The following is a 26104-nucleotide window of genomic DNA, read 5'->3' as shown; positions in this document are numbered from 1 at the left end:
TTCTTAAAGGCATGTTTCATGGATAAAAATCTGTTTAAATATGGTAGGTGTTTATTACTAAGTGAAAACTTATAATACATTCTTACCTCTTTCCACATAATGATTTTCCACACATTCTCTCTTAACACTGGAAAACATATAGCTACGTATTAACTGTAACAATTGCATTAGGTAAAGTCCAAAATCATAAAAGATACTTTTCCAAAAAAACCCAAAAGTGTTTCTTTATAAAGTACTGTCTTTATTAATTTAACTTTGATATAAACTGGAAAAATATGGAAACTCTGTTCACATGCACTGCACCAAAATAGAGTGATATGCATCATACAATGCAACCTAAACTAACTTAATGATAGAGAGATGACCCATAGGTAAAGCTACATTAAATTACTTCTTTTTTAAAAAATATTTTATTTATTGATTTGACAGACTGAGAGAGAGCGAGAGAGAGAGAGAGCACAAGGAGGCACGGTGGCAAGTAGTAGGAGAAGCATACTTCCCACTGAGCAGGGAGCTCAAAGCAGACTCAATACCAGGACTCTGGAATCAAGACCTGAGCCAAAGGTAGATGCTTAATCAACTGAGCTACCCAAGTGACCCTACATTAAGTTACTTCTGATTCTAAAGAGAAAACCATTTGCTATTACATGCTAAAATACTGGCTGATAGCCTGAAAAGCAACATTATACATTTCTAATCAATTACAAAGAATAGCACATTTCAAAGCTAGGACTGAGAGAGACTATGTAACACCCAGATTGTTTTTATCAATATAAGAATTGCTCATATCCCAAATATTCCAGCTTCCCATCTTTTTTCTTTTCTTTTATTCTAATTAGCAAAACTGACAATTTTCACATATAAGAAACAGTTTCCTTATGGTTGTTGTTCTTTGTTCCTATATTTCTTTAATAAAACATTATGAAACAAAGTACATGTATCTATTTGGTCAATTTGGGCATTTTTTTTTAATAGTAAAGAGGGATAAAAACTTAATCTAGTATCTTACCTATTATATCCTTTGTGTTAACTAATTTGTCTGCTATATGTCGTTTCTGTTATAGAAAAAAAAATCCATTATGTCAAAAGTTCAAAGTGAATAATTCACATCATAATACAAGTCATAGGTTTAAAGAATAGAGGCAGCAAACCTACTTGTAAAGGGTGGGTTTTTTGTTTTGTTTTGTTTTGTTTTGTTTACTATAATTGATTACAATTTTGTTTTGCCCTTATCTGACTTTCTACACTGAAATGTGATCTAAGGGAGGGAGTATAGCAAAGTGGTTAAGTGTGTGGCCTATGGCAATAGCTTCCTTGGTTGACATTCCAGCTCTGCCTCTTACGAATACAGCCGTGTCAGGTCACTAACCTGTCTGAGCCTCAGTTTAAATGGATACACGCACACACACACACACACACACACAAAACATACAGACATATAAATACAGAAAATACAGGGTCTCCTACATACTGAAGCGCTACTTGAAATGCCAGTATATTATATGCTGCTTTAAACACTAATTAGCAATCTTGAATTTTGCCCCAATTCAGCCCAGGGCTTTTGATTAAGTTTGAAAATTTTCTTTCATATTATAAACCAATCAAAAGACCAGCAACCAAAGAGATTATACTGATGATCTATCTTTATAAAATAGGAATGAGGCAGAAACATAGGAACAACAATAGCAAGCAATTTTTGGAAAATGAGCATTAGGATTGTGAGTGAGGAGGAAGGGGACTCTATTAGAGTGACCTCAGCTATATCTGGGAGGGTCAGAACAAACAGAAAACAAATAAGGTTGAATAAACAGGAAAAAAATAAATTATATCTCTCTTCTTTTCCTTCACTGCTAAAATCTGTAGGCTCATGTGAAACTGTATCTGTGATAAGGTTAAAGAAGAAATGAAGTCACTGCACAATTTCTGAACTTTCTAGCCAGTTAGGACTTTCTAATTGCATTATATCCTCCAAGATACATCTTATGGTCACTATTAAGTGCCACTGATTTCTCAAACATACACACACACACACACACACACACACACAAAATTTAAAATCTGAAACCTTAAAACCTTAATGTGCTTTTCACATCAACTACAGATTTAAAGAATTATACCAACTCCAACTAGAAGCTTGAAAGAAAAAAAACAAAAAACAAAAAACATACCCCTTCTACTCATGACAGTAGTTTTGAGAACATTTCACTAACAGTAAACTTACGTAATCTTCTACAATCTCTTTGATGCCTGAAATTGTAAGAATAATCATCAAAGGCAAGAGAGTTGTATATTTTCCTGTTGGAGACACATCTGGAATTTGCTGCAAAAAGAGTTACACTATGAATCTTATGATAAATCTTTCTTACATTTTGCTAACACTAAAAGTCAGGCAGCTAGTGACATACTCAGGACATAAGAACAACACACGGTGTTAAATGAGACTCTTAGAACATCAAAATCCACCCTTAAGCATGATACTAAACATCACATTATGGAAAAGTCACCAGTGTGACTGCTTAACACTTCAGTCCTTATGTCACCTTTCCAATAGAATACTTTTATTACATTTCGAAGAGACTAGTTCAGAACTTAAGTGTCTAAAATAGCATCCTTTCAAAGGAGTTAAATCCAGAAGGTCAGTTAACTGAAACTTACTTCTTTTTTGAGGCAGAAGAGAAATTTTTTGGGGGCACATGAGAACAACATTTGTTGTAATAACAAATTACCTGTGGAGAGTGCTTGCTATAGGTCTACCTGCCACTCCTTAAAATATGAGAAATACAGTGGGGTGCCTGGGTAGCTCAGTCAGTTAAGTGTCCGACTCTTGATTTTTTTCTCAGGTCATGATCTTGAGGTTGTGAGATCAAGCTCTGTGTGGGAGCCTGCCTAAGATTCTCTATCTCTCCCTCTGCCCCTTCCAACTCCTCCCCACCCTGCTCACACTCAATAATTAATTAATTAATTAAGAGAAATAAAGTGGTAAACAGGCTGTGGCAGTTTCCTGATGGATGGAAGGGTAGGTAAGGTCCTAGATTGGACCCTTTAAGTTTTCCAGATTTAGACCAGTTTTTAGGCTTGTATTTCCAGGCGTGGGCCTGTGTGTACTCTCTATGCTGCCTTATTTCCTGCTGGCTTATTATTTCTATGTGAAGCAAAACAGTGTCTATTGTGAAGTTCTTGATAATTCTTGCAACTACTTTTAAAGCAATCTGAGAACCAGAGGAAGAAGAGGAGAAATTTTAAGATCACTTAGGCTATCAATTAAATCTGTCTTTCAAATAACTTCTATCTGTCCCTCTTCTCTATCTCTCTGCAATGCACCTCCAAGCCAGTCTTGCTGCTCACAGGCCTCTCTCTGTCTTTCCCTCAGTTAAGCCTAGCCAGAGCTGGTCACTTCACTTTCGCTCCTGTCATTACCTTCTCACTGTCCCTAGAATACAGTCTGAGCTTCTGAATGTAACATGCTAAGTTTCTTATAACCTGATCTCAGATGACATCTTCAGCCTCTTTTCTACTTTATGCTCCAAACAAATTTTTTCCTATTTCCAGAACATTTCAGACACTAGAAAAAAAATTTAATACTTTAAATTTTCACAATTCAAAATCTATAAAAGCTTCCCAGAGAAATTTTTACCTCTTTCCTTTCCCCCCTTGGTCAACCAGTGTTTCCCATTTCTGTGGCTATATTCACAGTCTCCTGAGCCCAAAAGACCTTCTCTTCTTCCACTGCCCCTCTGCTTACTGTTAAACTCCTCCTCCTCTATTCTTTGGCTCAAATGTCATCTTCATTTTCAGCAGCTTTTCCTGAACCATTCACCCTCAAACCCAAAGTAGTCTCTGTTTCTCTAGCATTTTATAAATAGGTCTTAAAGTACTTGTATGTTAAGACTACCAGCTCTCCAAAGGTAGGAACTATGTCTGATAATTCATCCTTGAATTCTTAATTCCATGCACAGACTTTGGTACATACTATGGGACCTCTATAAATGTTTACTAATGCCATCTTCTGTTTAAGTTCAATTCAACCAATATATTAAATTCTTATCTCAAAAGTTGGCCGTTTTGAAGGCATTTTTTCTATTCTCTAGGAACTTAGAGTTTGCCAGGAAAAATAAAGCCAATTATAATGTATAGAATAGATCACTGCTACAGAAGAGAAAGATGGGGGAAATCAGCATGGAGTATGGCATTTGGTGAAGTTGAGAGGAGGGTGATTTTGAGTTGTGCTTTTAAGAAAATGTGTAAAGTATAGCCAGATGAGTGCCTTCTAGGTTAGGTAATAGAATGAACCAAGGTCTAGAGATAGGAAGAAAATTAGAGAATTGTGAGAGGACTTGCCTCTTGGATTGCATTGGATTGTAGGGTTCATGATGAAAATAAGGTTGAATAAACAGGAAAAAAATAAATTATAGAAAGCCTTGAATTTAACTGTTTTGAAAAGATGTTATTCCTAAAAGAAAACATAGAGGGAAAGCTTCTAGACATTGGTCTTGGCAATGATTTCCTGGATATGACGCCAAAAGCACAGGCAACAAAAGCAAAAATAGACAAGTGGGACTACATCAAACTGAAAAGCTTCTGCACAGCAAGAGGAACCATCAACAAAATGAAAAGGCAACCTACATAATAGGAGAAAATATATGAAAATCCTCCATCTGATAAGGATATTTAAGGTACTCCAACCCAACAGGAAAAAAATAATAATAATCCAATCAAAATGGGCAAAGGACCTGAATAGAATTTCTCCAAAGACAACATGTAAATGGCCAAGAGGTACATTTTGAAATGTATGAAAAGGTGCTCAGTATCACACATCAAGCAAATGAAATTCAAGACCACATTGAGATATCACCTCATACATGCATGTCAGGATGGCTATTAGCAAAACACGAAAAATTAACGAGTGCTGGTGAGGATGTGAAAAGATTGGAACCCTTGTACACTTCTGGTGGGAATAGAAAATGGTGCTGAAATTACAGAAAATAATATGAAGCTTTTTCAAAAACTTAAAAATAGAACTACCATATGGTTCAGCAATCCTACTTCTGGGTATTTATCCAAAAGAGTTGAAATCAGGATCTTGGAGAGATAGCAGCACTCCCATATTCATAGCAGCATTTTTCACCATAGCCAAGATATGGGAACAATCTTAATGTCTATCAATGGATGGACTGGATAAAGAAAATGTGGCATACATATAATAGAATATTATTCAGACTTTAAAAAGATGGAAGTCTTGCCACACGTAACAACATGGATAAACCTTGAGGACATTATGCTAAGTGAAATAAGCTAGCCACAGATTGATAAATCTGCATAAGTCCACTTCTATGACACATCTAATATAGATTCATGGAATCAGAGAGTAAAATGGTGATGTCAGGGGATGGAGAGAGGGAGAGATGAGGAGTTGTTATTCAACAAGCATAAAGTTTCAGTTATACATGATTAATAAATCCTAGAGATCTGCTGGACAACAGATGTCCATGGTTAACATTGCTGTATTATACAGTTAAAATTGTTAAGGAGGTAAATCTCACATTAAGTATTCTTACTGAAATACAAAAAAAAAGAGATAGAAAACAAAATTAGTTATTTTCAACTGGCATTTGGACTTTCTTCAAACTATTCCTTTAAAAATATTAAAATTGTCCTATCATGGAGGTGGCATAAATTATAAAAGTCAGTCCAATAATAATTAATTAGTGATATAAATCAGGAAGAACTGTGGACCAGTTCATATATTGGGCATCAACATGTTTTTCAGGCCAAAAATGGGAGTTTGGTTGTCTTACTGAATAACTTAATAATTGTAAGAAGAGAGTTCTCTTCTTACAGTGTTTGAATTTATTCTCTATATCAAATTCTTATTTCAGCTAAGTGAGCTTTTTATATTTTCTTTTTTAGAAAGCTTATTCTAGTAATGTGTTCAGAAATATTACCTGTAATATAGTAATGAACAGGAAGAAAGCATTAGCAGCTTTGCTAAACTGCAGATACAAATATCGAGGGAGGAATGACCACATGTTGTACTTGGCTGTGCTGTAGATAAAAAGAAAAATACCACTGTCAATTAACACTGTGAACTCTAAAAACATCAAAGAAAAACCCAGAAGTGGATAAAATATTGTTGTAAAATACTGACTCTTTTCTAAAGATTTTTTTTCATTTTTAAAAACATTCATTGTTATCTGAAAACAATGTTAGGATAAAGAATTTTCCCCATTTCAGAAACAGTAGATACAGTAGATAAGCAAGATGTATTCCACATTTTCTAATGGCCTATAATTCTTTTTTTTTTTAAGATTTTATTCACGAAAGACCGAGAGAGAGAGAGGGAGAGGGAGAGGCAGAGATATAGGCAGAGGGAGAAGCGGGCTCCTCACAAGGAGCCTAATGAGGGACTCAATCTGGGATCCCGGGATCACACCCTGAGCCGAAGGTAGATGCTCAACACTGAGCCACCCAGGTGTCCTGAGTGGTCTATAATTCTTGTAACAAAACTTCTAAGTAACATTTCTCTTATAGTTCAAGGATGGTAAGAGCCACCAATTTTTCTCCTTTCTCTCCCTCATGGGCTCGTTATCACTAAAAGTTATCTTAAATGCCTAAGCCATGTCATGGACAAAGAAAATCATCACCAGTGTGTTTCGTGTTTTCTAATTAATCTACTATATTTTTAAATCAGAAAGACCAGGAGTTTTGGGAAGCCAGCAGAATAGGAGGATCTTGAATTCAACTTGTCCCACAAAGACACTGAGATAACAGCTCCATCCCAGAGAAGCCACACCAAAAAGGGCAGGAAGGGCAGAGTTGTAATTGGAAACCAAATTCCCTGCACAAGTAGCCACAAACAGGAGAGACAGCATAAGCCCCAAGAAGTGAGGGAGTCTGACCCTACACAGGGCACCCCCAGACCTAGGGACCCACACTGATGAGTCCCCAAAAATCTGGCTTTGAAAACCAGGAGGGCTTCAATCCAAGGGCTGTAAAACTCAGCAGACAAAACTGTGGGAGAGCCAGAGAGTGAGAAAAAACGGAGTCCCTGCCCTTAAAGAGCCAGTATACTAAAAAACTCAGTCCAAGACCTAACACAGAAGCATCAGTTTCAAAAGCACAGGGAGTATACAGGAAGGATACTTATTTACTAATGTTAGAAGGTATGCTGCAGGAACAGGAATCTGCATGAGAGTTTTCTGGGAATAAGAGTGCTGGAGGAGGCCATTTCTCTTTCTAGCCTAGGTAGCCAGATGTTTGTGGGAGCCAGAAATACTGTTCGTCTACCTTACTAGCATTTGGTGCCCCAACCCAGCATTCCCCTGTGAACCCACCCTATCCAGCCAGCCTGATTCCTCAGCAGGCATCCCACCAAAACAACTCCTGCCCCACCACACTCTGCAAGCAACTCCCACAGGGAACAGCAACACTTCAAAGTGACTCCTACCCTGGAGAGAGGGAGAGATAACCCCACATACTAACATACCCACAGTTTCTGCAGTCAGGCCTCTTAGTTGGTTACACAGAAAGATGTACTGTACATCTGCAGCTGTGGCAAAGAGGCTATTTGCAGACAGCTAGGCTGACTTCTGGCCTCGCTCACCAACAAGCCCACAGTAGCCACAGATAGGCCTCTCCACAGTGCAGGGAGCAAATCCTATCCAGTACACAAACAGAAGGAAAAGTGGGTCATTGCAGCTGGCTGAATTAAGGGTAATTGAGGCCCAACCATAAGAGGAGGGTGCAAGCAGCCCAGTCAGGAGACACTCCTGGAGGATATGGCTCTGGTGACCAAGGGAGATTGCACTATAGGGCAACTCTTCTACAGAAGGCCATTATATTTAAGTCTAGGAGACATAAGTAGCCTACCTAGTACACAAAATTAGACACAGAGAGCTAGACAAAATGGAGACAGAAGAATATGTCACAAATGAAAGAACAAGATGAAATCACAGGAAAAAAAAACAAAATGAAACAAAATAATATGCCCAATAAAAAAAAAATTTCAGGGATGCCTAGGTGGCTCAGGGGTTAAGTGTCTGCCTTTGGCTCAGGGAGTGATCCCGCAGTGCTGGGATCAAGTCCAACATCAGGCTCCCCATGGGGAGCCCATTTCTCTCCCTACCTCTCTCTGTATGTCTCTCATGAATAAATAAATAAACCTTTTTTAAAAATTTTCAAAATAATTGTCATAAAGATACTCATGGAACTTGAGGAAAGAGTGGATGAACTCAATGAGAACTTCAACAAAGAGACAAAAAATCTAAAAAAAACAGTGGGATTTGAAGAATTCAATAACAGAAATAAATACACTAGAGGAAACAACAAGCAGATTAGAGGATGCAGAAGAACAGATTAGCAATCCCAAATACAGGGTAGTAGAAAGCAACCAAGCGGAACAGCAAAAAGAAAACCCAATAATGAAAAATGAGAATAGGTTAAGGGAACTCGTGACATCATCAAGTATAATAACATTCACATTATAGAGATCCTAGAAGAAGAAAAAGAGAAGAGGGCAAAAAATTTATTTGAAGAAATAATAGCTGAAAATGTCTCTAATCTGGGGAAGGAAATAGACATCAAGATACAGGAAGCAGATATAGTCCCTAACAAGATGAACCCAATGATATCGACACCAAGACATATAAAATAAAATGGCAAAGAGTAATGATAAAGATAGAATTTTTTAAAAAGCAAGAGACAAGCAGAGAGTTCATACAAGGAAAACTCCCATAAAGCTATCAGGTGATTTTTCAGCAGAAACTGTAGACCAAAAGGAAATATGATATATTCAGAATACAAAACCCTGGGTGGCTCAGCAGTTTAGCACCTGCCTTCTTCGGCCCAGGGCGTGATCCTGGAGTCCTGGGATTGAGTCCCGCATCAGCCTCCCTTCATGGAGCCTGCTTCTTCCTCTGCCTGTGTCTCTGCCTCTCTCTCTCTCTCTCTCTCTCTCTCTCTCTCATGAAGAAATAAATCTTAAAAAAAAAAAAAAATATATATATATATATATATATATATATGTATATATAAAAGAAAGCCTACAATTAAGAATATTCTATCCAGCAAGATTACCATTCAGAATAGAAAAAGGGGTAAGGAGTTTCCCAGACAAAAGTTAAAGGAATTCGTCACCACTAAAGCAGTCCTATAGGAAATGTGTAAGGAAATTCTTTAAATGGAAAGAAAAGGCCGTAATTGGAAGTATGAATATTATGAAAGGAAAAAATTTCACAGGAAAATACAAACATATAGTAGAGGTAGTAGATTAATGACTTATAGTGAGTATGAAGATTAAAAGACCAAAGTAGTGGGGTGCCTGGGTGGCTCAGTTGGTTAAGTGTCAGACTTAGGCTCAGATCATGAACTCTGGGTCCTGAGATCAAGCCCTGCATCAGGCTCCCCAGTCAGGGGGAGCCTGCTTCTCCTTCTCCCTCTTCTGCTCTCTCTGTCTCTGTCTCTGTCTCTCTCTCTCTGTGTGTCTCTCAAATAAATAAAATCTTTATTAAAAAAAGACAAAAGTAAAAAAAAAAAAAAAAAAAAAAAAGACAAAAGTAGTAAGATTACCTACAAAAAAGTAGTCAAAATAAAAAGACATAAAATATGACATCATAGGCATAAAACATAGAGAGAAAAGTAAAAATGTGGTGCTTTTAGAATGTATTTGAACTTAAGCAACTATCAACTTAACATAGAGTGCTACATACATAAGATGTCATATATAGGTTCCTGATGGTAACCATACATCAAAAACCTATAATAGTTACACAAAAAATAAAGAGAAAGAAATGCAAGCATAACACTAAAGGAAGCCATCAAACCACAAGGAAAGAGAGTAAGAAAAGAAAGCTAACAGAGAAGTACAAAAACAATCAGAAACTGACAAAATGGCAGTAAGTAAATACCTATCAACAATTAAACGTAAATGGATTAAATGCTCAAATCAAAATACATAGGGTACTGAATAGATAAAAATAAAATAAGACTTATCTATAAGCTGCTTTTAAGAGACTCATTTCAGATCTGAGAACATATACAGACTGAAAGTGAAGAGAAGAAAAAATATACCAAGCAAATGGAAACCAAAATAATAATAATAGTAGTAGTAATAATAATAATAATAATAAAAGCATGGGTACCAATACTTATATAAAACTAAATAGACCTTAAAACAAAGACTGTAGCAAGACACAAAGAAGGTCACTACATAATAATAAAGGGATTAATCCAACAAGAGGATAGAACAATTGTAAATATCTATGCATCCAACATAGGAGCACCTAAACACAAAAAGCAAACATTAGCAGTAATAAAGGAAGAAACTGACAGTAATACAGTTAATAGTAGGGGACTTTAGCACTCCACCTACATCAATGGTTGGATGATCTAGACAGAAAATCAGCAAGGAAACAGCAGCTGTGAATGGCAGCTGCTGGACCAGGTGGACCTAACAGATATAAACAAAATATTCCATCCAAAACAGCAAAATATACATTCTTTTCAAGTACACATAGAATATTCTCTAGAATAGACCATGTTAGGCCACATAAACAAGTCTTGATAAATTTAGAAGATTAAAATATCAAGCATCTTTTCTGACCAAAATGATAGGAAATTAGAAATCAATTACAAAAACAAAACAAAACAAAACAAACAAACAAAAAAAAACACCTGGAAAAAATACAAACACATGGAGGCTAAATAAAGTGCACCTAAACAACCAATGAATCAATGAAGAAATCAAAACATACATGGAGACAAATGCAATTGAAAACACAATGATCCAAAAATCTTTGGAACAAAGTAAAATCTGTTCTAAGAAGGAAGTTTATAGTGATATAGATCTACTTCACAAAATTTAAAAAAAAAAGAAATCCCAAATAAACAACCTTACACTTAACAGAGCTAGAAAAAGAAGAATGAATAAAGCCCAAAGCTAGTAGAAGGAAAGAGACAATAAAGATTAGAGTGAAAAATAAATAAAATGAGACTAAAACATTAGAAAAAGATAAATGAAACCAAGAACTGATTCTTTAAAAAGATGAAATTGAAAAAAAAAAGATAAAATTGATAAATGCTTACCAGAGTCATCAAGGAAAAAAATGACTCAAATAAATAAAATCAGAAAGAAGGAGGAGAAATAACCAACACCATGGAAATAAAAGGATTATAAGATAATATTATAAAAAATTATATGCCGGGATCCCTGGGCGGCTCAGCGGTTTGGCGCCTGCCTTTGGCCCAGGGCGCGGTCCTGGAGTCCCGGGATCGAGTCCCGCATCGGGCTCCCGGCATGGAGCCTGCTTCTCCCTCTGTCTGTGTCTCTGCCTCTCTCTGCCTGCCTCTCTCTCTCTCTCTCTCTCTCTCTGTCTATCATAAATAAATAAATAAATAAATAAATAAATAAATAAATAATAAATAAATCTTTAAAAAAAATTATATGCCAAAAACTAGACAACCTAGAAGAAATGGATAAATTCCTAGAAACATATAACCTTCCAAAATTGAAGCAGGAAGAAATAGAAAATTTGAACACATAGATTGCTAGTATTAAAATTGAATTGGTAACCAAAACACTCCAAAGAAACAAAAGTCCAGGGCCAGATAGCTTCACAGGTGAATTCTGCCAAACTTTTGAAAAAAGTTAATACATTGTCTTCTCAAACTATTCCAAGAAATAGAAAAAGGAAAGCTTCCAAATTCATTCTACAAGGCCAACATTACCCTAAAGCTAAAACCAGGCAAACATTGCTAAAAAAGAAAATGACAGACCAATATCCCTGATGAGAATAGATTCACAAATCCTCAACAAAGTATTACCAAACTGAATCCAACAATACATTAAAAGAATCATTCACCATGATCAAGTAAGATTTATTCTAGAGAAACAACTGTGGTTCAATATTTGCAAATTAGTATGATACATCACATTCATAAGTATAAGGATAAAAGCCATATGATCATCCCAACAGATGCAGAAAAAGCAGTTGATAAAATATAATATCCATTCTTGATAAAAAAAAACGCTAAATAAAATAGGTTTAGAGGAAACATACCTCAACATACTAACGGTTTTATATGAAAAACCCACAGCTAACATATTCAACAGTGAAAAACTGACAGCTTTCCCTCTAAGATAAAGAACAAGAAAAGCTGTCCATTCTCATGAATTTTATTCAAAATAGTACTGCAAGTCTTAGTCACAGCAATCAGACAAAAAAAGAAAAAGAAAAGGCATACAAATTGGTAAGGAAAAAGTAAAGCTGTCACTATTAGCAGATGACATACCATATATGAAAAACCTCTTAAAGCTCCACTCTTAAAGCCCATTACTAGAATTGAGAAATGAATTTAGTAAAGTCGCAGAATACACAATTAACATATAGAAATCTGTTATTTCTACACACTAATAACAGAGTTACAGAAAGAGAAGTCAAGAAAAAAATCCCAGTTACTGAAAATAATTAAATACCTGGGAATAAACTTAACCAAGGAGGTGAAAGAGCTTACTCTGAACACTATAAAACACTGATGAAAGAAACTGAAACAAATGGCATGATATTTCATGTTTATGGATTGGAAGAATCAATATTTCTTAAATGTCCCTACTACCCAAAGTAATTTACAGATTTAGTGCAATCCCTATCACAATACCAACATTTTCCACAGAACTAGAACAAATAGTTTTTAGATTTGTATGAAGCCACCGCAAAAGATCCCAAATAGCCAAAGCAATCTTGAGAAGGAAGAACAAAGCTAGACATGTCACGGTCCCAGATTTCAAGATTTACAATAAAGCTATAGTAATCAAAACAGTATGGTACTGGCACAAAAACAGATTAAAGAACATAACAGAGAGCCCAGGAATAAATTCACACTTAAATGGTCATTTAATCTATGACATAGGAGGCAAGAATACACCATGGGAAAAAGACAGTTCCTTTAGTAAATGGTACTGGGTAAACTGGACAGCTAAATGCAAAAGAATGGAACTGAGCCACTTTCTTACACCATACACAAAAATAAACTCAAAATTGATTAAAGATGTAAGCCTGAGACCTGAAATCATAAAACTCCTAAAAGAACACATAAGCAGTAATTTCTTTGGCACCGGATGTAGAAACATCTTTCTAGAAATGTCTTCTCTAGCAAGAGAAACAAAAGTAAAATTAAAGTATCAGGACTACACCAAAATAACAAGCTTTTGCACAGTGAGGGAAACCATAAACAAAACAAATAGGCACCCCACTGAATGGGAGAAGATATTTGCAAATGACATATCCAATAAGAAGTTAACATCCAGAATATATAAAGAACTTATTTAACTTAACACCTCCCCCAAATTAATCTGATTAAAAATAGGCAGAGGACCTAAATAGACACTTTTCCAAAGAAGACATACAGACGGCCAACAGACACATGAAAAGTGCTCAACATCACTCATCATCAGGGAAATGCAAATTAAAGCCACAATGAAATACCACTTTACACCTGTCAGAATAGCTAAAATATAAAACACAAGAAATAATAAAAATGTGGAGAAAAAAGAACCTGGGTACCCAGTTGGTAGAAATGCAGATTGGTGCAGCCACTATGGAAAACAGCATGGAGGTTCCTTGAAAAATTAAAAATACAAATACCATATGATCTAATAATTCACTACCGGATATTTACCCAAAGAAAGCAAAAACACAAATACACAAAGATATATGCACCCTTATATTTACTGCAGCATTATTTATAATAGTCCAGATATAGAAGCAAGCCAAGTGTCCATCCATAGTTGAATGGGTAAAGATGTGGTGTATAAATACAACAGATTATTACACAGTCATAAAAAAGAATAAAATCTTGCTATTTGCAAAAGCATGGATAGAACTAGAGGGTATAATGCTAAGTAAAATAAGTCAGTCAAAGAAAGACAAATACTATATGATTGTAGTCATATAGGGATTTAAGAAACAAAGAAAAAAAGAGACAAACAGACTCAAATACAGAGAATGAACTGGTGGCTATCAGAGAGGCACGAGTGGGGGGACAGGTGAAATAGGTAAAGGGGATTAAGAGTTACAGTTATCTTGATGAGCACTGAATAATGTATAGAACTGTTGAATCATCGCATTTTAATTCTGAAATTAATATAACACAGTTTTATTTATACTTCAATTTAAAAAAAGCCTAATGCTCAATTCTCCAATATAGGATATTGGTGGGAGCTCAGCAGATCTGTGAGGTTCCACTGGAAAGCACTTTCCCTCATAGGTAGGTATTACTAAACAAAGCTCTCAAATGGCAGAGGGCTGCATAATATTGCTATGAGCAGGAACCAGTGAGAGGAGAAACCAACTCAGAGACAGAAACCTTGAAGGTGAGGTGAAAACACAGCCTATTCTTGGTAGTGAACTTGAGAATTCAGTTTCTCAAGGTTTGAGACAATTATTATAGCCTGAAACATCCACATCCACAAGTGTTTTTTGCAAGTGAGGACCACATCTTCTTCCTCCTTCTCTCCTCCCAGCTACACACACTTCTCACCTGATCGAGTTTTTGCAGAAATTGTTCTTAAGGGGTTCATTGAGGTAAATGGTGCGGGCTTTGGACACTTCTGATCCTTGCAGAGACTTTTGCCAGCCCATCTTTTCCTCCACCTTCTGACAGCCCACAGAGAAATCAGCAGGTCCTGCAGCAAGAAGGCACTGGGATGTTACACAGAAATGCAAATGAAGCCAGGCTCCAGGGAAAGTAGGAAATGCACTGTGTGTTCTGGTTCAGCACTTTAGTCTCTGTGAGTCCCCTGGAGTCAGATTGCTTCCTAGCCCCAGGCCCTCATCTGCCGGATCCACTTCTCCAGAAATCACACACCCTAGGTCTCCACTGCCACCCTGCATTGGAGGGGCAGTTCCAGTTCCTTCACAGTTCCCACACCCCCACTCTCCCCAGCCCCAGAGGCTCTGGGTAGGCATGGACATTCTGCCCCAGGAGGAGACAGTGGACCAAACAGTGATATAGGTCCCAGCAGCTGGGTTCAGAAAGAAGAGAGAGGAGGGGAGAAAGTAGAGAGGGCTGGGGGAGGGGAGGGGCTGGGGAGAGTATCTTGGCTGAAGAGCAATAGTTCCCTGACCAGAAAGCAGCCCCCAGGCCATGATGGCCTTAACATTCCCCTCACTTTGACTAAATTTTAAACAGAGGTCTTATCTATAGACCCTTAAATTCCCTACTTTTTTGCTAACATAAAACATTTACTTTATAAAACATAATTGTAAATTTTTACTCTACTCTCTTTGGAATGTATATAAACATCCTTAAAAGCCCCTTGCCAGCTTTAAGATCCAGGGAATGCCTTTCTCAAGGACCTGGGATATCTCTGAAATGTAATCATCAAAGATCTCCATGGTAAGGTGGGAGCCTAACTTCAGGGGGTGCCTTGCTCTAAGTGTAAAACCCCCTCCTGTCATGAAGATAAGAGAAAATGTACTTATTCTTTGGGTGAAGTCAGTTATCAGACACAAGGGGCCAATGACAATCCCCATCTTCCCCACCCCATATCTTATAAATTCTCCCATCTTTTGTTTCAGCTGAGGTGAATTCATTTTCTCTCCCCTATTGCAATAGGCTTGAATAAAGTCTTCCTTGTCTGGTTAACTTTGCCCAGGCAATGTTTACTTTGATATCTCTTAAGACAAAATTGAATGAGATTTTTGACCAAGGGGCCAAGGAAAGTCTCATTTGTTTTTGATGAGAAATAGAGGCTAGTATGTCCTCAACAGTAAAAAGCATCTTTGTGCTAGAGTCCATGTGCTCAAATTTCCTCAGATCCTTGAGTAAAAGAACTTTCTGACCATTATTGTATGTTTAGCTTAGCTATTTTCTCTTCAAGCACCTCCCTAACAACACATCCATGTGTGAGGGTGAAGAAACAAAAGGTGAGTGTTAGTTAACTAAGGAGATGCTGATGAATATAATGCTCAAATCACCTCACTAAAGACCTAGAATCTTCAAGGCTATCTGCTGACCTGCTACCTGAGAGAAGGATGCTGGTGGCCAAGTATCCTAGTTGAAAGGCCTAAGCTGATGTCCCAGCTCAAATACTCAGTGCTTTTTGCCACACTAACATGTCTCTTCAACAAATAACTGGTCTGTTAGAGTGGCCCCTTTAAATTTAGTAATAGTAAAAAATGAGCCAGCATAGAATCTATGAAAAAATAATGCTGCCATTTGCCAAAAAAAAAAAAAAAAAAAAAAAAGACAAAGTATAAGGAACAAAAGACAAAGGAAATTCTTGTTTGCACATCAAAAGAATTCTTACAAAACTCACAGAAAATGCATTTCCTGTAAAAGATATTAAATATGTCCATTATGAAACAAGAGGTCAAAAAAAGAAATACAAAATTATTTTTTAAAGTGATAATGAAACTGCAGAAGAATTTTTAACGTGACCTGAAAGAGCTCAGAAGAGAAATGAAAGAGAAATATCTTAAGAAAAAAGAAAGCCACATTAGAAGCAACTACAATAACAAACAGCTGGAAAGAGGGATGTCCTGCCCAGACCACAGAAAACTAAGCAAAATGAAATGAAAAAGAGCACAGAAGATAAAGAACTGAAGAGAAATTATAGATGTGGGACAATGGATATTTAATGTATGCATATCCTTAAACAAGAAATAAAAAATAAAACAAAAATATTGGTGAAATAGACCTTTCTTTAATGAGAACATAACTAAGAAAGATCTGACACAAAATAAATGCCAAGACACTTCTTGGCAAAGTTTATTAGACTTTAACCATGATGAAAAAAATCATTATAAGACAAATCAAATCATTTATGAAGGTTGGAAAGAGAGGGAATATTGGGGCCATACTCAGACATCACCATTGAAACATTCAAGCTAGAAGCAGGAGACTCAGATATCCTGTCAAGAAATGAATGAAAAGCTGATAAACAAGATGTAGAAACCAGTGATTTATTTGTATATATAAACAAGGCTTTAGATAATGGTACGCCATCGTATTGTGACCAAACTTTCTGTTGAAACAGCTTCAAATGCTGACTTTAAAGGATGAAGAAAAGCTTTTTAAATTCATTAGGCAAGATAGTTATTATCAAGTCAAATTTTAATCAAAAACAAAAACCAAGAGAAGTAAGCAAAAAATTCAAAAGGCACTTTCCTCCTGAAGAAATCTGCCAATTAATACTAAAGTTAGCTGTGAGGAAATGGGGGGAATGTAAGTCAAAGCTCAGGTTGTGCCCAAAGTGGAGGAGACTCTGAGAAAACCCCATAGTCACACAGATTCATCTCAGGATTAAAGTGAAGTAGAGGGCAGCCCAGGTGGCTCAGAGAATTAGCACCGCCTTCAGCCCAGGGTGTGATCCTGGGGACCCGGAATCGAGTCCCAAGTCAGGCTCCCTGCATGGAGTCTGCTTCTCCCTCTGCCTGTGTCTCTGCCTATCTCTCTCTCTCTCTCTTTCTCTCTCTCTGTCTCCCTCTCTGCCACCCCCCTCCCTGCTCACATTCTCTCTCTCTCTCTTTCTCCCTCTCTCAAATAAATAAATAAAATAAAATAACACATTTCAGATAGGCTAAATGTCTAAGTATGAAAAGTAAAATTTCAAATATTCAAAAGAAAATATTAATTAAATCAGTGTGATATCAAGGTATGGAAAAGATTACTTCAAAAAGGTTCAGGGATCCCTGGGTGGCGCAGCGGTTTAGCGCCTGCCTTTGGCCCAGGGCGTGATCCTGGAGACCCGGGATCGAATCCCACCTCGGGCTCCCAGTGCATGGAGCCTGCTTCTCCCTCTGCCTGTGTCTCTGCCTCTCTCTCTCTCACTCTGTGCCTATCATAAATAAATAAAAAATTTTAAAAAAAAGGTTCAAAAGCACAAATCATAAAGGAAAATACTAATTAATCTGACTTACCTCATGAAAATAAAGAACCTTTGGTACATTAAAAAGTGAAATAGAATTAAAAACAAACTACATAAAAAAAAAAACTACATACCTCCAGAATATATTTTAATGTATATAACTGACACAGGTTTTCTACCCAGATGATTTAAAGAATTCCTACAAATCAATAAAAAATATAAAAACATGATCAATATACAAATTGGTGATTAACTTATAGAAAGAAAAAAGCAAAATGGCCTATCAATACATGAAAATATGCTCAAGTTCAATCAAGCTAAAGCTAAATACTAAAGAGTATGACAAAGCCAAGGCTGGTGAGGACATGGGGAATTAGAAACTAGTAGAGGACAGGTGGGAGTACAAATTAATTCAACCATTTCGGAGTCTAAGTTTAGACTTCAGTGTCCCACAATCCAGTACAGTAGTCATTCCTCATCCATGGGTGATATATTCCAAGACCCCCAGTCAATGTATGGAAACACAGAGAGTACCGAGCCTTATGAACACTATGTTATTTCCTATACCTACACATTTATGATGAAGTTTAATATATATAAATTAGTCATGCTAAGAGAACAACAGCAATAATAATAAAATAGGCCAATTATAACAATATACTGTAACAGAAGTTATGTGAATGTGGTTGCTTTCTCAAAATATCTTGACAGTATTGTAATTCACCCTCTTGTGATGATGTGAGATGATAAAATGCCTGTGTGAGAAGACAAAGTGTAGTGAATGATGTGGGCATTGTGAGCTAGTGTTAGGCTACTATTGGCCTTCTGACCATATGCCAGAAGGAGGATCACCTGCTTCTGGACCGTGAGTGACTCCCCGGGGGTGACTGAGACTGTGGAGAGCAAAACCGTGGTTAATAGTGGACTACTGTACTTCTGCTTCTAATTATAGCTTTTAAAAAAATCTCGTGCATGTATACAAGGAGGTGTGAACAAGAATGTGCATTTCCACTGTTTGTAACCATGAAAAAAAAAAAGGATAAACCTAAATACTTATCAGTAGAGGAACAATTAAATAAAACCCATCTTAATCATATGATGAAATATTGTGGAGACATTTAAAAGAGTGACTATGGCTAGGTGATCAATATGATAGATAGAGCTCAGAAATCTAAGAATGATGTGAAAATGATATATGTACTCTATTAAATCATTTATGTAAACTTTTCAGAAACATAACTACAATATTGTATCTTGCTTATGGCTCTATATTTGTAAATGTAAATGTATTATAAATGTAAGTATATAAATGTATTTTTAAGCCACTGAAATCATACACAACATAGAATAATAATTGCCTGGAGCAGAGGCAGAGGGAAGAGAACAGGAGGACTGAGCCTTGAGATAATGGTTAAAGGTGATTTTTGCTTTGCCTTATCTCCAATGATTTCTTTAAAAATTTAAATTTAAAAACAAAAATTACTATATATATAAGGTTGTTTATATACTATATATAGTTATACAGTATATGCTATGTATAGTTATATAATATATATATATGATATAAATATATAGGTTTGTTTATTTTGTGTGGTGAAAATACACGTTTGTTGAATTTCATTCACGTGCATTGACATACATCACACAGCCTGACTGCATTGGCATCTGCCAAACAGTGACAGTCCAAACCACTAGAGCGTTTTTAAGCAATAAGTAAATGACATATGAATCTATCATCTCAGTTTACTGCCTCTCTGGCCATTTAGGGTATGGGACACCTGTTCCACAAAATTTCAAGGGCAAGACCCTAGAATGAAAGGGAAGGAACAGCTCCCTGGATGAGCCTGGGACATCCGAGAATGGAGCTGAGTTCAGTTACTGGAACAGTTGCACAGCTGCTGCTTAAAGGGGCCACACCCTGAAATAGAGGGCTTCCTAGTTACTCACCAGTCAGGCTGGCGACACCACCTTTGACCAGAAAACTGGCCTTTTAGGGTTAATATCCTGAATGTCTTCACTTAGCACCAACAGCCCTAATCCTGACGGACCTGGCCCCAGTCTTGGCCCAGAATGAGCTGTAACCTTCCCAGCTTGCCTCTGGAAATTCTGACAGTTGGCTCAGCACTGCCCTTGCACGGTGCTCCTGAGACAATGCTGAGCTGTGGCACTTCTTGTCCTTCTGACTCACCAAGGCTGCTAAGTATGAGTAGAGGGAAAGATGAGCTATGGTATGTGAATGCAATAGAATATACACCAGTCAGAAGCATATTCTATAAAGTAACATGAATAGGTCCTGAAGACCTAACATTTTATAAAAGTTAGCAGAATGAGATTCATAGCACAATATCCTTCACATAAAAAAAATTAAAATGTATACAAAATAAATTCCAATATGTAGTTTTTCAAGGAAATATATTGGAAATGCTGAAGATGGCTTGGGGGTAGGGGACAAACATTAAATATACAAGCAAGTGAGGAGTATGGACATGCAGTCAGGAGATGAAGAAAAATTACTCATGAGAGGAAAAAAAAATCAAAAGACAGATTACTCGGTAAAGCTATCTGCCATAGATGGACAGGAGAAGTTTTATAGCTCTTTTATTTATTTATTTTTTTAAAAAAGGTGATTTAGGTTTCATCCTCTTCCTGTGCCCCATCATTTCCAGGTAAATTCCACACATGTGCATGTACACTTTTCATGTCTTCTTACCACAGCATTTAAGTTATTAGAGTATCAGTTGGTGAAGTGATGCCCATGCTTCATGTGCCATGAAACAGCTTGTTTCTGATTCACTATCATCCTCTCAACTGTAGGTTTGCTTCCCTGGATGAATCTGAAAAGGGAACATTTCATGAGTTCAATTGCACTTGGAAATCAGCACATGAACCAGAGTTAGCCTTCTTCCCCTATTTCTATTTTTAAAGTGAAGCATCACTTGTGGCAAATATGTTAACTGGATGAATAGTAACATAAACCCAGGTAGCAGAGACCAAGAACTAAATCTGCTCAACTTTCTATGTTTCTCCATATCATACCCAGCTTAGAGCCCCTTATCAGCTTTCCATAGGATGCTATGACCATATGATGGGTTACAGTCTAGGGAAACTGTGGGGCAGGCCATGCTTCTAGACTGTCCACCAGGAGACTTAATAACACCCATTCTCATATCAGTTTGGTAGGACTGCCATAACAAAATGCCACAAACTACATGACGACATGATATAAATCCATTTTTTCATAGTTCTGGAGGTTAGAAGAGCAAGGTGCCGGCAGGTTAGATTTCCTGAGACCTCTTTCCTTGCCTTGCAGATGGCCACCTTCTTGCTGTGTTCTCATGTGGTCTTTCCTGTATGAAAACATATCCCTGGAGGCTCTCTGTGGATTCTAATCTCTTCTTGTAAGGATACCAATCATACTGGATTAAGGTCCACTCTAAAGGCCCCATTTTCACATAATTACCTCTTTAAAGGCCCTATTTCCAAATACAGTCACATCCTGAGGCACTAGGGATTCATATGAATTTTTTGAGGGGACATAATTCAATCCATAACAATTTCCAAAGAGTCTTGCTCACAATGAGGTGCCTCTTGATGCTTTAGTAGCCAAGGAGTTCAGTATTAACCAAGGTGTTCATTTTCTAAATCAGGTGTATTTTTAAGAGAATACCCTAACCCAAAGAATAAGGAGCTTCCTTCTCCAGCCCCCAAGTCCTCAGGCACATTCATCATCCCCTCTTCTCTAAGATAACCCCTAGTGAGTAACTGTGGGATATCCTTAGGGCTTATCACATTGCCCTCCCTAAGATAAAGCTTGGCTTATTAGTCTTTGGTGCCTGGTTACCATAACAGCTCCTGGCATCCTAAGAAATATTGTACGGATGTACCTTGTTTGCAGGTCATGAGCAGCCTGAAAGTGAGGAACACTGGGGAGGGCGGGAGAACCAGAATAAAGTGCCAGGGAGTCAGAGAGGGTGGGCCAGAAAATAAACCATCACCCCTTCACTTTTGCAGTGACCACCCCTTCACTTTTGCAGTGATGTCCCTGTACAGAAGCATGCACTTCCAAGTTATAGCAAGATGCAACACAATTTCTATTTGAAAATGTGCAAGGAAAACAAAAATGCTAGATTTCTTATGGTTCTCTCATACTTATTTAAAACTTATGATACTCAAGGCACAGTGGCTATGTGTTTGATCAGGGAAAGGTAGAACACAGTATTCTCACATTCCAGGGAAAGCCAGCAGTGGACTTTCTCTGGACAAACCTAACACTTTGTGTTCTAAGAAGTGAAACCTTAGATCTGACCAAGAGGAGGTGAAATCACTGAACGGCAATGATGGTTGTCTGGGTTGTGAGGCCTGATGTGAAACAGAAAGAAGGGTTGGCTGATAAACCCTGAACTGAAATTCCACCTTTCTGGTCAAGACAGGCCATTGTTGGGGCACCTGAGTGTCTCAGTCAGTAAAGCTCCTGAATGTTGATTTAGGCTCAGATCATGATCTCAGGGTCGTGAGATCAAGCCCCATGTTGGGCTTTGCACTGGGCATGGAGCCTGCTTGGGATTCTCTCTCCCCCTCTCCCTCTCCCTCTGCCCCATCTCTCACCCCCCACCCCTCTCTCCCTCTCTAAAAATAATTTAAAATAAAAAAAAAAAGACTGGCTATTGTTATATAGGGAAATTTGTCTTCAGTTCATTTCCTGGATTATCTAGTCTATATTTTTACTTTAAGCACACTCTTCCCTGCCTCCCTTTAAAGACTGCTATGGATTAGACTGTGCCCCCTAAAAAGATATGTTGATATCCTAACCTATAATATTTAAGAACATGCTCTTATTTGGAAGTAGGGTCTTTGCAGACGTAACCAAGTTGAGAAGATATCGTTGAGTAGATCCTAATCCAACAGGACTGGTGTCCTTATAAGAAGAAAATGCCATGTGAAGACAGAAACACACAAAGAGAATGCCATGGGATGATGGACAGAGAGAGATTGGAGTGATGTGTCTACCAGCAAGGAAACACCAAGAATTGACAGCCACTGCCAAAAACTAGGAAGAGGCAAGATAGGGGATCCCTGGGTGGCTCAGTGGTTTAGCGCCTGCCTTCAGCCGGGGCGTGATCCTGGAGACCTGGGATCAAGTCCCACATCGGGCTCCCTGCATGGAGCCTGCTTCTCTCTCTGCCTGTGTCTCTGCCTCTCTCTCTCTCTCTCTCTCTCTCTGTGTGTGTATGTGTGTGTGTCTCTCATGAATGAATAAATAAATCTTTAAAAAAAAAAAAGGAAGAGGCAAGATAGGATTTCTACTCAAGATCTGAGATAGAGCATAGCTTCATAGATAACCTTGATCTGAGACTGTGAGAATACACTTCTGTTGTTTTAAGCCACCTGGTTTGTTGTGCTCTCAGAAACTGACACAAAACTTCTGGATACAGCAGTTCTAAGGAGCTGATACAAAGACAAACCTCTTGGAAGTAATGTCTATGCCAGCTGACCCTGCTTCATCAACTCCCATTAACCACTCAACTTAATGAAATCTGGCTACTACCACTCCATGGAAACTACTCACAAAGATCACCAATGTCCTGTTTGTCAACAGCTCCAACAGATTCTTCTTAGACCCCCGTGTCACTTCCTGGCAGCATCCTCTTCCTCTGCCTACCTCCTAAACATCAGTGGGCAGTAGAACTCTAATCTTTTCTTGTTTGAAGCCCTGTCCGTGTGAAAGTCTATTCATTCTTCAACACCCAGGTGATAATCATAACTATGAAAGGCCCAAATTCAAGTCACCCCAAACCCATTCCATCTTACATTTTCTATAAGTTGAGAAATAGTTGTACAATCTATCCTGCTGCCAGAAACTTAACTAAAACCCTTCAGCTTACTCTCTGACTTTCCACATCCAACTAAAAAGCAACCTCCACTTAAATACCTTCCCCCTCCACCACCATTGCCAGAAGTTAGCCACTTGTTTCTCACCTGCACTGTTGCAAGATCCTCCTGCCTCTAGTTATGTCTACTCTACAATGCTTATTTCTTTCCAAAATACAAATATGATGATGTCACTCTCTGCTTAAAAACACAACTGCCCTCAAAATGGAGCCAAAGCTCCTTAACAAGAGTGTTCTATTACCTGACCCCTGGTTACTTAGTCTAGTCCCTCACCCTCTATGTTCCAATTACATTGAACACTGAATAATTTCCAGATCCCTACACACTCAAAAGTCATTTCCTTGCCTATAAACTCTAGCATGTGATACCCCACTAGACCGCAATTTCCATAAGGAAAAGAACTTGCACTAAATGAGAAATTAAATAAGAAATTATAATGTATCGGGGTGCCTGGGTGGCTCAGTAGGTTAAGCAGCCGAGTCTTGATTTTGGCTCAGGTCATAATCTCGGGGTTCTAGGATCCCGCCCTGGAACCACTGGCTCCCTGCTCAGCAGGGAGTCTGCTTGAGATTCTTTCTCTCCCTCTGCCCCTCCCCCCTCGGCCCCCACCTGCACACTCTTACACTGTAACATAACTAAAATTTTTAAAAAGAAAAAAAAAAATCAAGGTATCCGCAAAGCACCGCTTTGCTCCCTTTGGAGGCTCTGATGAAGAATCTAGTCCTCAGCCCATCCAGCTTCTGATGGCTGCCAACATTCCTTGGCTTGTGGCCATAAAACTCCAATCTCTGCTTTCATCTTCACATGGCCTCCTTCTCTATTTCCTGTGTCCAATCTCCCTTTGCCTCTCTCTATTTAAGGACACCTGTGATTGCATTTAGGGCCCACTCTGCTACTCCAAGATAAACTCTCCATCTAGAGATCCTTATTTAATCACAGCTGCAAACTCACTTTTTTTTTTTCCAATTGAGGTGACATTCACAGGTTCCAGGACTTAGGATGTGGGTATATTGGGGGTTGGTACATTTTCAGCCTACTACAATGGGCTCATACTTCCTAAAACATAACTGGGTAGTCCATCAGTCTTCTTCCTAAGATGTAAAATGGGCCCCTCTATTCACAAATACATCTTTACCATAACTTAACAGAAAAAGCCTGACAACCCAACCATGATCCCTAAGAGTCTAATGTTTGCTCCCACGGTTCTTCATGCAATAATGCTGGCTGTCTGGTGAGTTGCCTTCTCCCCAACCATTTAATACTTCTCCGAAGAGTCTCTTCATACATATACCTTAGACTATTTTCTTTCCTCTAGCAGGGGAACTAGTGAATATAATACAATATAAGGAATATACAGCCGTATCAAGAAACGTTTTGCGGGATCCCCAGGTGGCACAGTGGTTTACCACCTGCCTTTGGCTCGGAGCGTGGTCCTGGTAGACCCGGGATCGAGTCCCACGTCGGGCTCCCTGCAGGGAGCCTGCTTCTCCCTCTGCCTGTGTCCCTGCCTCTCTATTTCTCTCTCTATGAATAAATAAATTTTAAAATGTTTTGCAACGTGTAGCTTAAAAGAACAGCGCAAATGTCGTAAATGACCGGTCTCTGGGCAAGTAAAGCTGTCCCCAGCACAGCCTTCCAGAAGCTGATCCTCCAGAGGGAGAGGAGGAGGGAGCACAAGCACAACAACCGGAGCTGCCACCGGAGCGCAGGGGTTGCTCTTCGCAGTCGCGGGTGATGGGGAAGGACATCCTCCCCTCTCGCTCTTCGTCCCGCCCTCGCCACCCCTGCACCCCTCGGTGACGGAAGCGCCGGCAGCGCGCGCGTACAGGCGAGGGGCGCGCCAGAGGCCAAGTCGGCAGCCAGTCACTCGGCCCGACGCGGTCCTGCCGGCCCACTTTCTCCGCGGGGCGCTCGCAGCTGGCCCCGGCGCGGGTGCGCCACGGCAGGGGCTGAGTCGGCCCCGCAGCCCGGCTTCGCCCCGCACCGCAGGCCCGCGGACCGCGCACCACACGCGGCTTCCGGCCTCGGCGTCCCGAGGCGCGCACGCGCACAGCCGTCGGGGGGGGGGGGGCGGGGCGCTGATCCGCCCGGGCCCCGCGCGTGGGCCTCCTCGGCCGCCGTCGCGGAGTCCTGGCCCCTTGCTCCCGGGCGCGGGCCGCGGGGTGTGCCGACGGCGGGGACGCGGCCGAGGCTCAGGTTCCAAGCCTCCAGCGCTCCTCCGTCGCCCGCGCACGGGCAGGACTTCTCCAGAGCCTCGCCTGGTCTGCAGCTGCGGGCGGCGCCCCCCCCCCCCCCCCTCCCGCAGCGTGCGGGCCCCGCGGGCTCCTCTGGCCCTGGCGATGCCGGAGGTCC

The 26104-nt window shown here is 39.1% G+C and overlaps 1 protein-coding gene across 9 annotated transcripts in view; it reads right to left on the bottom strand.

Annotated features, from left to right (window-relative positions):
- The window catches only part of LOC486036 (ATPase, aminophospholipid transporter, class I, type 8A, member 2-like), a 182902-nt gene extending 157304 nt beyond the window's left edge, over positions 1-25598 (bottom strand). Inside the window, exons 1-8 of one of the 9 annotated variants that reach the window (XM_038573428.1) lie at positions 25579-25598; positions 20574-20697; positions 17998-18062; positions 14533-14677; positions 5943-6042; positions 2222-2320; positions 1010-1055; positions 87-127 (exon numbers count right to left, since the gene is read on the bottom strand). In XM_038573428.1, coding sequence (XP_038429356.1) covers positions 87-127; positions 1010-1055; positions 2222-2320; positions 5943-6042; positions 14533-14677; positions 17998-18062; positions 20574-20581 — 504 coding nt within the window. In that variant the 5' untranslated portion in view covers positions 20582-20697; positions 25579-25598. Of the gene's footprint in view, positions 1-86; positions 128-1009; positions 1056-2221; positions 2321-5942; positions 6043-14532; positions 14678-17997; positions 18063-19810; positions 19972-20573; positions 20698-23429; positions 23736-23839; positions 24206-24703; positions 25473-25578 lie in introns of those variants that run through there. The other 8 variants (XM_038573426.1, XM_038573427.1, XM_038573425.1 and 5 more) reach the window with 8 other exon arrangements.
- Between the last annotated feature and the right edge of the window lie 506 nt (positions 25599-26104).

The sequence above is a fragment of the Canis lupus genome, chromosome 25, assembly GCF_011100685.1.
Source record: "Canis lupus familiaris isolate Mischka breed German Shepherd chromosome 25, alternate assembly UU_Cfam_GSD_1.0, whole genome shotgun sequence".
Lineage (NCBI taxonomy): Eukaryota > Metazoa > Chordata > Mammalia > Carnivora > Canidae > Canis > Canis lupus.
The sequence above is the reverse complement of the archived record's forward strand: the minus strand, read 5'-3'. Positions and strand labels throughout refer to the sequence as shown.